The sequence below is a fragment of the Crinia signifera genome, chromosome 6, assembly GCF_055691185.1.
Source record: "Crinia signifera chromosome 6, ASM5569118v1, whole genome shotgun sequence".
Classification (NCBI taxonomy): domain Eukaryota; kingdom Metazoa; phylum Chordata; class Amphibia; order Anura; family Myobatrachidae; genus Crinia; species Crinia signifera.
This window is the reverse complement of record NC_139222.1, coordinates 147,441,396-147,457,391: the sequence shown is the minus strand read 5'-3', so window position 1 is coordinate 147,457,391 and position 15,996 is coordinate 147,441,396. Positions and strand designations below refer to the sequence as shown.

At 47.9% G+C, this 15,996-nt stretch overlaps 1 protein-coding gene across 1 annotated transcript in view; it reads left to right on the top strand.

Moving 5' to 3' along the window:
• Window positions 1-8,452: 8,452 nt before the first annotated feature.
• Window positions 8,453-15,996, top strand: part of LOC146007106 (uncharacterized) — a 60,525-nt gene continuing 52,981 nt past the window's right edge. Inside the window, exons 1-2 of the mRNA XM_083145488.1 lie at window positions 8,453-8,908; window positions 12,663-12,731. Of these exons, the coding sequence (XP_083001614.1) occupies window positions 8,826-8,908; window positions 12,663-12,731 (152 nt within the window). The 5' untranslated portion in view covers window positions 8,453-8,825. The remainder of the gene's footprint in view (window positions 8,909-12,662; window positions 12,732-15,996) is intronic.

The window sequence follows — 15,996 nt, the reverse complement described above, 5'->3', positions numbered from 1 at the left end:
CCCCACAGTGCCAGAGATGACACACATGCCCCCACAGTGCCAGAGATGACACACATGCCCCCACGGTGCCAGAGGAGACACACATGCCCCCACAGTGCCAGAGGAGACACACATGCCCCCACAGTGCCAGAGGAGACACACATGCCCCCACAGTGCCAGAGGAGACACACATGCCCCCACAGTGCCAGAGGAGACACACATGCCCCCACAGTGCCAGAGGAGACACACATGCCCCCACCAGCAACTCACCATTGTTGCTGGGCTGGGGGGTCCGGGACAGACAGCCCTCCTGCTCCCCCGGGCCGCTTAGCCAGTCACTGGCTGCTGGCCGCGCTGGATCACCATCCACCTCCTCCAGGCCTCCCTCCTGTGCTGGCCGCGGCTTCCAGAGCACGGCCGCGGCTACAGGAAGATGGCCGCCGGCCCCCTGCACTGAGGACATGTCCTCAGTGCAAGGGGCCGGCGGCCATTTTCCTGTAGCCGCGGCCGTGTTCTGGAAGCCGCGGCCAGCGCAGGAGGGCTGCCTGTGCCTGGAGGAGGTGGATGGTGACCAGCGTGGCCCGCAGCCAGTGACTGGCTAAGCGGCCCGGGGGGGCACATGGCACCCTGCCCCCTGGCCCAGCCCGCCCCTGGTCTTGGTATTAGTCTGTACTTATGCAACGTATTGTCATTTATATATATGCTTCCTGTTTAATACTGTAGAACCCTTGTTACACCCTATAAATAGAAGCTAATAATAATAATTGGATTATCAGAACCGGTCCCAGGCAAAACAATATTTGGTGCCCCTGTAGTAGATAATTCCACCACCAAGCTTAGTGCTATTATACTGCCATCTGCAGTGGGCCCCTTCATTTTGATGGGTTTCAGTGCATTGCACCAGCTACACCACCACTTATTCTGACCGAGCACTGCACCCACAGCATAGCACCTATCATCAAATATATGTATTGCGCTTCTGCTCCACGGGAGGTTTCTGTCCTCCCTGAGCTCGCCTTAGGACACCTGCGTTACGGTTTGACATGTGTACCGCCCCAGTCAAACTCCCGTCCTCCAATCCAAGTAAGGTAGCATCAACGGGCCGATGTTGGTTGAGGCCAAATGAGCTGGGAAAGGGAAGATTCGAGCCTGGTTGCCAAGCTACCTGATTACTGCTGGCCACAGTGATCAGGACTGCTTGCAAATGGTGTCTAACCTCTAACTTGTGTAGTGTGTATAAGCGGCTCTACCTCACATAATGGGGGTTATTCTGGTTTATTCACAAGGCTGCAAATTCGAAGCATTGCAGGGGAGAGAAAAAAAACTAAAAATGTCAGTGTTCAAAGTGTCGGTATGCCATACCATTGATGGAGTTGAGCCAAATTACTGCCTTGCCCCAGGTGTCAAAAATCCTGGCTTCAGCCCTGTTACCACCCCAAACTCCAGCTTCCTGTCAGTCAAGCTCACATTGCGTTCATGATGCATATGCATTTTCTGTTGCTGTTTCGCCTTGTGCATGCACTACTCGAACAGTATGCATTCACAGTATGATTGATTTACGAATACTCATTAGCAAGCAACTCTGAATAAAGCCCTATATACCATGTTTTTGATGTATGTAAAGCACCTTTGAGAGAAAGGTTCTATATAATAATAATAATAATAATAATAATAATAATAACAACTAATATTACTAATAATAACAAAAATATTACTAATATAATTGTATTCCTACGTGTTATGATATTTTGGCTACAAAATGGTTTTATAGCCAAAATGAACTAAGCTACTACATTTTTTCCAGAATTTAGAAGCTATGACATAAAGATCTCAGACAGATAAACGAAACTCACATCATAGTCATATTTTTCTTTTCTGTCTTCTTTTAAATTTGTCCGGTTTAATTAATCACTGATTCTGTTCTGCTGGAAGTTTTCTTCAGACTTCCTTACACATGCGTTCTCTATTTTACTGTCACAAGCTCCTCTACAATATTATTCATACTGACAGTGTGAGATGACCCCAGACACCAGTTAACGCATTTACACCAGAACGCCTTTCCATTTATTCCTGAATTTAAATCAAATAGAAATGATTGATTGCAGATTAATTCCTATTAATAAGACTCGTCCTTCGTGTCTATGTCACTAGTGACTTTGCTTAATTTGCAAAAGGAAAACATCTATACATCACTGTATGTCCTTTCAGGATGAAGTGCACACATGATGACCTTATTTTATGGATACTTTGTATATACTTGGAGCCATGTGTCCTAGTGTGAAATGTCAATGTATTTCCATCAAGATTCCATCAGGGTCACAACCTATAATGAAGTGGAAAGGAGCTTTACAGGTACTATGCTTGGGACTGTTGTTATCTGGAAAGAGATGTATCTGGAGAGAAGTATATGCTGAAACATGTAGTAAATGTTACATTTTCTGATATGTAAATCACATATGTCAGGTGACATGTACACTTTACAAAATATGTCAGTTAATTCCAAAGTTGTGAAGATGCTGCCGCACAATGAAAACTTAGGTACTTGTTTCCTAAAGCGGCACCCGTCGGGTCCCATCGCATACCTTTACTTAAGGTATGCGATGGGACCCGACTAACCCGATTTTCGGGCTTTAAAGACGTTTTAACGCACTTTGAAAATCGGAAACAATGTTAAATGCCCCCCAGACCCGATTTTTAATTGTAAACCCACCCTCATGGTAAATTATGTGAAATGCCCCCCCCCCCCCCCCATTGTTAATGCAACGCCACGATCATCGTCAACCCGAAGTGTGGCGAGAGCAGCATGCCCGCAAGGGGCGGCGGTATGCGTCCTCCGACCTTTTCATACCCCCACTATACACGTCGGCGTGGAGTTGATTGTATATAGTGTGGCGAGTGCAGCGAGCCACCGAGCCCGAAGCGTGGCAAGCACACGCGTACTACGTCAGAAGTAATGCGCGTCCGCTCGCCACGCTTCGGGCTCGGTGGCTCGCTGCGCTCGCCACACTATATGTGATCAACTCCACACCGACGTCGATAGTGGGGGTATGAAAAGGTTGGAGGACGCGTACCGCCACCCCTCGCGGGCTCGCTGCGCTCGCCACGCTTCGGGTTGACGTTGATTGTGGCGTTAACAATGAGGGGACATTTCACATAGTAATTACCAATCAGGGTGGGTATACAATGAAAAATGTGGTCTAGGGAGCATTTAACATTGGTTCCAATGCAAAAATCGGGTCGATCGCATCGCATGCGATTTGGTCGCATGCGATCGACCCGATTTTTCCGATCCGATTTTATACAATTAAAATCGGTGGCACCGTGCTAGGAAACAAGTACCAAAACTTGTTATGCATCAGTATCCAGAAGACTGACAGACAATGTTTAGGTCGACAATCAGTAGGTTCACACCAGATAGTCAACATTTATATAAAGTAGTAGTGAAAGTAAAACCACTACCATGTATAGCCATTAAAGCGTCAGCTTCTGACAGACTTGCCTATTGCACTTGTTGTCATCTTTCCAAAATAATCCTATGAAAGATGAGGCAAACTGACAGTTCAATAACAACAACTGGAGGTGTCAAACTTTTCTGCCAAAACCACACAAAAATTACAATAGAATCATTGTTAAAGCGAATAACTCAAGACCTGCAGCAAGATCACCATTGTTGCCATTCTTTACTGTAAAACAAAAGAGCCGATAGTCAGATTTACATGTTGGGGGACTTCAAACTAGGAATGAATGGGTTCAGATTTTGGGAATCCGAATACACCTGGACACCTCCAATCCGAGTACAGACCCGAACACTGTCCGGAGCTCAGGACATGCCAAAACATCATCATCCCGCCGTCGGATCTCGTGAGATCTGGACTCTAAGTAAATCCCACAATGGCGCTGCCATCTTCACTCCAGCATTGAAGAGTTTAGTGGGTGAATGTGCTCTGGAGCTGTCGTGGTCTGTGATGATCTGTGGTGGTCTGTGGGGATGGCGACCTGCTATACAAGTCCAGTCCTGTGCTGCTGGTGTCCTGTGCTGCCTAGTGCTAGTGCTGCTGGTGTCCTGTGTTGCTCCATTGGTGCTGAATAATACTTCTGCAGAAGTCCTGTCCAGTAATACTGATGCAGAGGTCCAGTCCAGTGGTACTGCCGTTAAATTCCAGTCCAGTGATTACTGCTGCCGAAGTCCATTCTAGTGATACTGCTGCAGAGGTCCAGTCCAGTGGTACTGCTGTTAAAGTCCAGTCTAATACTGCTGCATAAGTTCAGTTTAGTGGTACTGCCATTAAAATCCAGTGGGACTGCCTTTAAAGTCCAGTGATACTGTGGTTGAAAGCCAGTGGTACTGCCATTAAAGTCCAGTGGAACTGCCTTTAAAGTCACGTGGTACTGGACTTTACTGTTACGAGGGGTGCCGTCATCTGTGCCATATAATTCTGCGCGCCACCATGTTTGCTGTATCAGGTCAGGGGTGCCACTATCTGTGCTATATAATTCCTGGGGTGAGCCATGTATGCCCTATAATTCATGGGTTGCTGCCAAGTGTGCTTTATCAGTCCAGGGGTGATGCCCGGTGTGCTGTATCAGTCCAGGGGTGAAGCTAAGTATGCTGTATCAGTCCAGGGGTGAGGCTAAGGGCCTTATTCGAGTTCACTCTTTCTGACAAAATCCTTCTTAGATGGACAAAACCATGTGCACTGCGGGTGGGGCAGATGTAACTTGTGCAGAGAGAGTTAGATTTGGGTGGGGTTTTTCTTCAAAGTGAGATCTATATTGCAGTGTAAAATAAAGCAGTCAGTATTTTCCCTGCACAGAAACAAAATAACTCACCCAAATCTAATTCTATCTTCACATGTTACATCTGCCCCCCCCTGCAGTGCACATGGTTTTGTCCATCTAAGAAGGATTTTGTCAGAAAGAATGAACTAGAATAAACCCCTAAGTGTGCCATATCAATCCAGGTGTGCTACTGAGTGTGCTGTATAAGTCCAGATCCAAAACACGGCTGGAGATACAGACACGAAACACGAAAAGTGCCCGGTGCACACCCCTGCTTCAAACCAGGAAATCATCATTAAGCACTAGCAACTAGCCCCAAAACTCCGATCAGTTGTAATAGAACTACACAAGTCACATCATAAATAGGGATACTGATTAAACTGCTACACTGTGCTAGATTATATTTAGGAGCAAAGGTTAAGCATGTAAATACCTTACGGCATATAAAATGCCTTCTGTCTTCTGTGTATGAAGCTATTCTTACCCTTATGAGTGCCAGCAGTGCTGTGAGAGATGTGCAATAATCTGTTAAAAATGCCAGTCTAGCTCCCAGTGGCTTTTTTTTTTTTGTGGGGTGTAATTTTTAACTAGACTTCAATTAATTGACTTTAGATCATTTGCTGGCAATAACTAAACTGATTTATGTTCCTTGATTACAGCCCTGGCATTCATTAGCAGAAATTTTGCACATCTCTCACAGCAACGTTGGCACTCAAAGGGTTAAACAAGGGCAGCACTACAAAAGGAAATGTGATGTATGTATGCCAGTGAAATGCGATATCACGGTATTGGTTAGTCTATTGTTAGTGTCATGGGGAAGTCTTCGCGGTGTAACTGAACTTCCACACTTGTTTGTAGTGTGCAACCAGAGATGGAACAGATCTATTGCACCCAGCATGAAATGGGTGCAAGAACAGAGGCTACTGATGATGTCCACCTGTAGAGACACAGATACTCGGCTTATACTAATGTGAGTAACGACCGGTGTAAGATACAGTAGTAAGCAGTAAGCTCTTGCTATATGGAAAAGCTGCCGCAGATGTGTCCAAATAAGACTCAGCCTCTAAGTGAACTGTGTTAATAAAATCTTGTTTATGTTCAGTAAATGAGATGGATCCAGAGAGAATCAGTGAGCAAAAGGTTTTGGATGCCACTAAACTTGGTGATAAAGATGTCATCAGGATAACTACAGCTTACGTATACACCACATCTTGCTGAACTTGCAACCAATGGGGTCTGGCTTATATTCCTTGGACCAAGACTGCGTGGAAAACATAAAGTTGTGTTAAACAGATTTTATATGAATTTATCATTAAAGCATTCAGCATGTAGTGTCCTGGAAAAAAAAAAATTAAACTTATCTGTTATCCTCATTGTGAGCTGTCACAGAACCTGAGATAGCAGGTGAAAGCATTAGCAGCAGAGGTATGGTAGTGATAACCCTCTCTATTTCTTGTGCAACTCGCTTGTCGCGCCTTCTTCAGGACATAAGGCATTTGGGGGATGTTTATCCACTGATGCACTATGTCTAAGATTACACTAAGGGCCTTATTCTGGTTGGAGCGGCCAAACGTGCGTACGTTCCAAAACAACGTACGCTATCCGTACGCGGCCGTTGGGGTTAAGTCCACCCACAACTCAGCCGCATACGTACAGGCAGAAACAACGTCGAAGGGGAGTGGCGTACAAATGTGCGTACGCCAACGTACACGGACGGGCCAGCCCTTACACTCCGACAACTGGCGTACAATTGAGCGTACACCACCGTTTACGGACGTCTCTCGACCGTCTTCCCACCGACTTCTTGCGGCTATCTGAGCGTACGCCAGCTTGCACGGACGGGTCCCTATTGTTTTCAATAGAAAAGTCAGCTTATGTCACCACTCGTGAGAGTGAGCGTACGTCCGTGTACGCTGGCATACCCTTCACATATATGGACCTGCAAATCTTGCCTTTCAACTATAATTATGAAAATTAATTAATTGATTGAATTAATTAATGGGCAAAATAGTGCCCATGGGCTTAAAACATTGCTGAAACATCCTTTGTAGGTGTTAGATGTGGTTTATGTTACTGTATCATAAATACAAAACCTATGTTTGTATTAGAGTGAACACGTGGACACATGTCGACTTGTGTAGATTGAGTGTGCTACTGTGTAAAGTCTATGAAAGCACATAGTGAATGTGTATAACTGTTTAACAAATACCTACCTTAGCATATATAAGCAGGTCTTAAAAAGATTCTTACCTTAAATTAAACAAACCTTTAAATGTAGAGAAGTATAGAAAGATAAGCTTCCAATGTGTTTGAGTGCTGTGTGTGGCTTGCAGGTAGTGAAATCATGGTTTGGACTTAATAGACTGCAGCATTGGTTATTACATTCAGGTGTATGTGTTTGGTAGTAATCAGCGTAAATTAGCAAACCCAGGCGCACGCTGGCATGCGGTATCTGTAGGGGTGATTTGAGATGGCGGTTGGCGGCCGCCTGTTTTGTGTCCGAAATGAACGGTGCCTTAGTCGATCGTGCGGTAGTAGCATCGCTCATTTTTGGTGCACACCCCCGTGTACGCCCATATTTACGCCCATTTTCCCTCATTATTTCGGCCGCTCCCCTCATCACGCCCCTATGCCGCCCCCAATGCCCGTACACTCGCGTATAGGTTTTTTCGCACGTAGAGACCAGTCCGTAAGCGTTGTGGAGTGTTCGCGCCTGCGCATTAGCGAATGTACGCATGCGCAGATCATAAAAAACCCCGGGACGTACGCGTACGGCCCGGCCGCTCCAACCAGAATAAGGCCCTAAATCTTTGTACTCTACACATTTTCCTTATGACCTCGAGAACAAAATTGAAGCTGTAGAGAATTCTGTCAAACTTATGGTGGATAAAGTATATCTGCTGTGATTTATCAACATGCATCAAGAAGATGTGTTATGAGTATAAAGTAAACCACATATTTATTTTCAGGACCCCAAAACATATAGAAAGTGCTCAGTTGAAGTAGGAAGGGTAGAATATCAGGGTGAGTAGGACTATACTGTATGTTCTCTATAGTGTGAGTGTCAGTCACATGACATGTGACAGTTATGTGAATGACTATATAAAAGTGAGACCCATGAACATCAGTGTTTGTGAATAAGACTTGGAAAATTTAGCCACAGTAGGCTACAGGTAGGGGGGACTTACCAGAACTATATATACTTTTTAGTGGCGACTGGCAAGGAAATGAAAGTATATTTATGAACCAAGAAAAGTTCATGTGTGCAGTACATAATTTGGCAGAAATGTGCTATACATGTCTGTCTTATGGTACCCCCTATGTGCAGATGCCATGTGTTCTTGCTGACGAAAGTAATTTTTATCATTATCAAGGGCCTTATTTTGGTTCATTCTTTCTGACAAAATCCTTCTTAGATGGGCAAAACCATGTGCACTGCAGGGGGGGCAGATGTAACATGTGCAGAGAGAATTAGATTTGGGTGAGTAATTTTGTTTCTGTGCAGGGTAAATACTGGCTGCTTTATTTTTACACTGCAATATAGATCTCACTTTGAAGTAAAACCCCACCCAAATCTAATTCTCTCTGCACAAGTTACATCTGCCCCACCTGCAGTGCACATGGTTTTGCCCATCTAAGAAGGATTTTGTCAGAAAGAATGAACCAAAATAAGGCCCCACAGGGGCGGATTGGTCCACCGGGATACCAGGAAAAATCCCGGTGGGCCGGACCCATTCCACCCTCTGTCAGGCCGGCGAGAAGTGAATACGGCCGCCTGCAGTCTGGCTAGAATACACTGCTGAGGCCGGGTGCTGAGAGGTCGTAGCGTCTCACAGCAGGACATGACGCTGTGGGTAGCCGAGCTGCAGTGTGTGCTGACAGTGACAGGAAGTCACATCGGGAGCAGCAGCAGCACAGCCAGGGCCCTGCTTCACATACTGAAGTTAGCCCCGCCCACCTCAACAACAACGTGCATCAGGCCTGCACCTCCTGCTCCTCTCTTCTCACTGCGATGAGCTCAGCTGTTTGAAGCCTGATTCTTCTCCTGCTCCTCTCTTCTCTCTGCGATGAGCTGCTGGAAGCATATGCTTCTTCTCCAGCACGCTGTCAAATCCCTGCTCCTCTCAGGAAGAGCAACACAGTCACACAAGTGAGTTGTGTGTATAATGGGCTGTGGGGGCTGATGTACCTTGTACTAGGGAAGTGGGGCTGTGTTTATAATAGGGACTGGGGGCTCTGTATAATGGGGAGTGGGGTTGTGTGTATAATGGTTAGTGGGTGTGTGTTGTGTGTATATATAATGGGGAGTGAGGGCTGTGTGTATAATGGGTAGTGGGGGTGTGTTATGTATATAATGGGGAGTGGGGGCTGTGTGTATAATGGGTAGTGGGGGCTGTGTATATAATGGGTAGTGGGGGTGTGTTATGTATATAATAGGGAGTGGGGGCTGTGTATATAATGAGGAATGGGGGCTGTGTGCATAATGGGGAGTGGGGGTGTGTTGTGTTTATAATGGGGAGTTGGGGTGTGTTGTGTGTATATATAATGTTGAGTGGGGGCTGTGTGTATAATGGGTAGTGGGGGTGTGTTGTGTTTATAATGGGGAGTGTTGTGTATATAATAGGGAGTGGGGACAGGGGCAGGCTGGGCCGGGGGGGCAGGGTGCCATTTTCCCCCGGGCCGCTCTACAGGTACTTTTGCGGGCCGCAGTGGCTTTAGGTGGGCACCCGGGCACGTACTGTATTACTTGGTGCAAGATGAAAGACCGGCGGGAGATAAAAGACCCGTTGGTGCTGCTGCCTGAAGAACCAGGCGCAGCCGCTGCTCAGTCCCTGGCATTGCCACTGTCCTGCAGACCCTAGCGCAGCCTCTACGCTGGAGACCCCGGGACCGCCGCTACCCTGCAGACGCCGGCGCTGCATCTACCCTGCAGTCGCTAGCGAAGCCTCTACCCTGCAGATGCCGGCGCAGCCTCTACCCTGCAGACCCCGGGACCACCGCTGCCCTTCAGACTCCGGAGCAGCCTCTACCCTGGAGACCCCGGCACAGCGTCTACTCTGGAGAACCTGGGACTGCCCCTGCCCTGGAGCCTGCCTCTGACGAGTGACTGGTGAGTCAGATGAACACAGGCCACTTTTTCTGGGGGAAAAATCATCCCTTTTAAATGCCTGTTCTCTATCCCTCTCTCTATAGCCTCCCCTCCCTCTCTCTCACCCTGCCTCTTACTCCCCCTGTCTCACCCCTCTCCCCTTTTCACTCCACCCCAATTCTCACCCCCCCTCTAATTTCTTTCATATTTTTCTTTCCCGTCTCTATTCTCTCGCCCATCCCTTTTAAATTTTCTCTCGCCCCGTCTTTCATCCATCCCCCCACACTCTCTCTCTGTCTCTCCCTCACACCCTCTTTCACTTCCTGTCTCTCCACTACACCCTCTCTGTCCCTGCCTCACCCTCTCTCGCTCCTTGTCTCTTCCTCGCACCCTCTCTCGCTCCTTGTCTCTTTCTTGCACCCTCTCTCGCTCCTTGTCTCTTTCTTGCACCCTCTCTCGCTCCCTGTCTCTTTCTTGCACCGTCTCTCGCTCCCTGTCTCTTTCTTGCACCCTATGAATACCTCTCCTGGGGGAGGGCAGAGATACAGTGATGCCTGTTGCAGCCCCTGTCTCTCTCTATCTCTCTCCCCCCGCTCTCCTTCTCTGTCTCTCTCCCCCTCCACACTCCCTTCACTGTAGTCTCTTCCTATCTCCACTTCTTCTCCTTCTCTCCTTTCACCTTCTCGCTATGCACTCCTTCTCTCTCCCTCTCCCTCTCCATCTGAATCTTGTCGCTAGTATGCAAGGGGATTTGTTCCCAAACACATCCCCTCGCATGTGCCCGAACCGAGGAGAAATCATTTGATGGTCGCTGACCATCAAATGAGTTCTGCAGCCTTTGGTCTGCAAAGTCAGTCAATACTTACTTATCATATGGCCGCAGATTGGCAAATTCGGGGCGAGCGCTGATGCCATGTGACGTCTTATCCAGGGGAATACCCTGCATTTTTATGGGGATGCCCAAAAAACGCTGGGAGTTCCCCTGCTCCCACCCCCTTCAATCCCACTATGGAGAGAACAGCCTGGCGAGTGTGATACTTGCCAAAGCCATTAGCTCCCAGAGTGTGCACCTGCGCATATGTAGACCCTGACCATCGGGGAAAGGGACGAATTTTGGATCCAAAAGAACAGGTCTGAATCAACCGCTCTTTCCACAGCCCCCAGCCTCCTTATGGGCCAGGGCTCTGGATTTGCCCCCAGGCTAAAAATTGCCAGCCAGCCCCTGGTGGGGGCTGTGTGCATAATGGGGAGTGGGGGTGTGTTGTGTATATATAATGGGGAGTGGGGCTGTGTGTATAATGGGTAGTGGGGGGGAGTGTTGTGTTTATAATGTGGAGTTGGGGTGTGTTGTTTGTATAATGGGGTGGTTGCTATGGTACTTGTTTCCTAGCATGGCCACAATCTTAAGTAATCGTGTCCCTTAATTAAGGGACACGGTTACCCCGATGGACCCGATTTCTTTTGAAATCAGGTCCATTTTGCCGGCTAGGAAACAAAAATCGGGGGCATCGCGTCGGTCGGGACCATTAACATTGGTCCCGACGCGACCGACGCGATGCCCCCGATATTTACATTGACTTCAATGTTAAAAAATTTTTTAACATTGAAATGTTGTCGGGAACGGTAAAATATCGGGGGCATCGCGTCGGTCGGGACCATTAACATTGGTCCCGACGCGACCGACGCGATGCCCCCGATTTTTGCATAGGATTCAATGTTAAAAAAATTTTTAACATTGAAATGGTGTAAAAATGTCAAAAAATGTGAAATGGGTCAATATGACCCATTTCACATTATAAATGTCCCCGTCGTCGCCCCACGATAGACGCCAACCCGAAGCGTGGCGAGCGCAGCGAGGCCGCGAGGGGCGGCGGTACGCGTCCTCCGACCTTTTCATGCCCTACTATCCACTAGGGCGTGGAGTGAGAATAGAATAGTGTGGCGAGCGCAGCGAGCCACCGAGCCCGAAGCGTGGCGAGCGCAGCGAGCCCTGCGAGGGGACGCGGATACCTTCACAGTTATACGCGTCCCCTTGCGGCCTTCACAGGTGTCCGTGGCGACGCGGACACCTGTGAAGCCCGCGAAGGGACGCGTTTACCTGTGAAGGTATCCGCGTCCCCACGCTTCGGGCTCGGTGGCTCGCTGCGCTCGCCACACTATTCTATTCTCACTCCACGCCCTAGTGGATAGTAGGGCATGAAAAGGTCGGAGGACGCGTACCGCCGCCCCTCGCGGGCTCGCTGCGCTCGCCACGCTTCGGGTTGCCGTCTATCGTGGGCTGCTGTTTACGCGCTTGAATTTGGGGGGGTTGGGAATTTTTTTCATTGAATCCAATGTAAAATTGGGTCCCAGGGACCCAATTTACATTGGATTCAATGAAAAAAATCGGGTCAAAAATCGGTCGGTCGCGTCGATCGCATCGCATGCGATGCGACCGACCCGATTTTTTTCAGCCCGACCACCCCGATCTTAATCGGTGTGGCCGTGCTAGGAAACAAGTACCGTTGCTATGTATAATTTACTAATGTGATGGGTGTACTGGCTTTAATATGGGTGAGATGTGTGTTATGTGTAGGGGCACAGTGCTGTAACTATGAAGGGTGCAGGGGGAGATGTTTGGGAGTCCCAATGGCCAGCAGGCACTCCCCTGCATCCTTTTGAAGTTTCAAATTAAAAATAAAAATGTAAATGTAGTGACACAGGCAGTGATGCTGCAGTCCTGTTATCCCCCTGTACAAGGTGATGCTGCAGCCCCATTCCACTGCAGTAACATGCTCATGCTGCCGTCGCCTGTTATCCTATTCTTCCCACATAGGCATTGGCAAGTGGAAGACCCTGAGCTGCCAGCGCCGATGAGCAGAAGACCCAGCGGCCAGTGGTTCAGGTACACAGCGCTGCCTATACAGAAGGGGAAGGGCACAGTGCAACCTGTCTCAAGCCTTTCATACACTCTCACTCCCCCTCCCTGGTTATTAGTGTGTGCAGGGTGTGCCTGGTCCCTCCAATACAGCAGCTGTCGCCATTCCTCCCTGGCCCACTCTGAGTCTATGTCTTTACCCCCTGAGAGCAACTCACTCTGGGGTAGATTTATTATAGAGGCGCTAAAGGCTACTAAGATCTTGGCTGCCGAAGCGGGGGAGCACTAACTCCCCCCTCCGGCGATGCCTCCTCCAGCTGACATTGACGCGCTGTCTGCTTCTCCCCGGCCGGCTGAAGCGGGCATGCGCGGGATCTCGCTACTCACACGAAATCCCCAGCGCAGCTCAGATCCAGCAGCATGGACAGCGCTGTCCCTGTGTAGGCATAGGGCATCGTTGCCTGCAGCTGTCGAAGTCGATAGCTGCAGGCGGCGGAATGGTCAGCGATGCTGACTGTTCATAAATTAGGCAGGAGGCAGGCGGGCACTACGAAATATCGTAGCTGCGCTATACCTCCTGCCCCACAGTGCTGCACGCTAGACACCCGCTCAGTGGGTGCCATAGATCAGGGGATAGCGCATATTCCCCTGATCGCCTATTAATAAATAATAAATCTACCCCTCTGTCTCTCTACCTCCCTCTTTGTTTCTATCTCATACTCTCCGCCTCTCACACCCACTCTCTCCCTCTTACACACCCACTTTCACACACACTCCCCTCTCCTCCTCCCTCACTCTTTCACACACTCTCTCCATAACACCCCCCCTCTCACTCTCTTTCTCCCCCCCCTCTCTCTCTTCCCCCTCACACTCTCTCTTTCTCTCTTTCCCACTCTCACACTCTCTCACTCTCTCTCTTCCCCCCTCACACTCTCTCTTTCCCACTCTCACACTCTCTCTCTTCCCCCCTCACACTCTCTCTTTCCCACTCTCACACTCTCTCTCTCTCTCTCACTCTCTCTCTTCCCCCCTCACACTCTCTCTTTCCCACTCTCACACTCTCTCTCTTCCCCCCTCACACTCTCTCTTTCCCACTCTCACACTCTCTCTCTTTCCCACTCTCACTCTCTCTCTTTCCCACTCTCACTGTCTCTCTTTCCCACTCTCTCTCTTTCCCACTCTCACTCTCTCTCTTCCCCCCTCACACACACTCTCTTCCCCCTCACACACACTCTCTTCCCCCTCACACTCTTTCCCACTCTCTCACTCTTTCCCACGCTCACTCTCCCCCCTTCACACTCTTTCTCTCTTTCCCCCTCTCACACTCTATCTTTCTTCCACTCTCTCTCCCCTCTTTTTCTCCCTCACACTCTCCCTCTGTCCCTCCACAAACGCTCTACCCTTCTCTTTCTATCTCTCTCTGTCTCTCAAACTTTCCCTCTTTCTCTCCCACCTTTGTGTCTCTCACACACTTCTCAGTTTCTGACTCATGCATTCTCTCTTTTCTTCTCTCTGTCTCTCTCACACACACACATACTCACACACACACGTTCTTTCAAAGGTTTAGTGCAGTGCTACATGCAGCAACATACACATCTGATTTAGGCCCAGAGTGTTCCAGAGTTTTCTCCAGCCATTGGAGAACACCCCCCATAGTAGCGTTAAGTACCCCCCTAGGCGGAGCATGACACACCTCTAAGTGCCTCATTCTACTAGCAGATAAAATCTCCCTGAAACTAGTTTTCAAAAGTAGGCAAGAATGCCCCACACAAGTGGTGAGTTAACTGTTTGAAGCCCATGGCTTCTGTAGCAATTGCTCATGTATACCTTCAGTGTATGCTTTATTTTATAAAGTATGCAAATGTATGTACAGTAGCTATCTGCCCTGCAATTTCTCTATTTAATTATCCATCCTGATTCTAAATATTCCCATTTTTTAGAGTTGCTGTAACTCTTGTTTTAGTTTAAAACAATCCACTGCACCAGCAAAAATATAGTGTAAAGCCCCAAACACACTTGCCGATCCCTGCTGACACCATTATTGGGAGCGACAACATGCAGGACGAGGGAATGGATCATTAACAATGCATAGGAGCACGCATTGTTAATGATAATCAGTGTCTACACTAGGCGATATAGTAACATATCACTCAGAAGGGCCCTTTTTTAGTGATATCTTTTACTATATAGACTAGTCTGTATGGGGCTTAACCTATTCCCATATTTATATTGTTGATGTAAATTTATTTGCAAAAAAAAAAAAGGAAATGAGTATTATGCAGGGGGTTATGCACCATGGGACAAATGTTTTAAGTCCCGTACATACAACACGGTTTTTGTGTGTGAAATTGTTTAAAATACTGTGTAGTTTATGCTCATTATCGTTAATTATTCATTCTCCAGTTAACAATTCTGCTTACTCTACAAACCCCGCCCCCATCGACAGACTCCACCCCCATTAGGGCTGCTCCCTGAAATTTCCCGGGCTGGTTTTCCATCCCAATCCGCCCCTGAGGCCCCAAGTGAGTGAAGTAATCAGCCCACTTTAGAGATCACCATCTACAGTATATTGTCATTTTGTTGGAAATACTTTTCACAAAGAAAACAAAGTGAAACTAAATATATGTGGAAATAATTAAATATTTTAGAAAACTACTACAAAATATTTGTTACATTTAAGGACAGTCTGATCGTTCCCAGCAGATTTCATTGAGTGTGTTTCTGAACAGATATCAACTGGTACCGAAATGATAAGTGACTCTACTGCACTTGGAATATTGGGCCAATAATTGCATAGTTTAGGGTTGTGACTGATCTGCGATGAACAACCAGTCGGGCATAGAAAAATCTTCTTAAATGCCCAACTAATATGATCATTGGTCATCTGGCAGTGCATGCTCTGTTACTGCTGACTGCCCAACAATTCTCCTGTTCCTTCACAGGGGAGAAACAAAAAAGTGTTTCCTCCCCAGGGGAGAAAGCCAGATGTCTTGTGTCTATACACTGTGAGATATCTCATAATGGATGGACACAATATTTGCTGGAATCAGGTTGTTAGATAAAATGTGTGCCAGTCTGACAGACATTGGGGAGTATTCAATGTTTGTATTCTCCATGTGCAGCGAATCCTGTTTAGGATTCACTGCACATTCCCAGGGTTCAGGAGGGCTGCAGCATTCGCTGCCAGCCCTCCCTGTTACCCTATTCAATGCTCGCTGCCCCTGCTGGCGAATTTTAACCCCTGCGGCAAATGCCGCAGGGAGCCGAGGGACGGAGGCAGGCAGGGAGATGT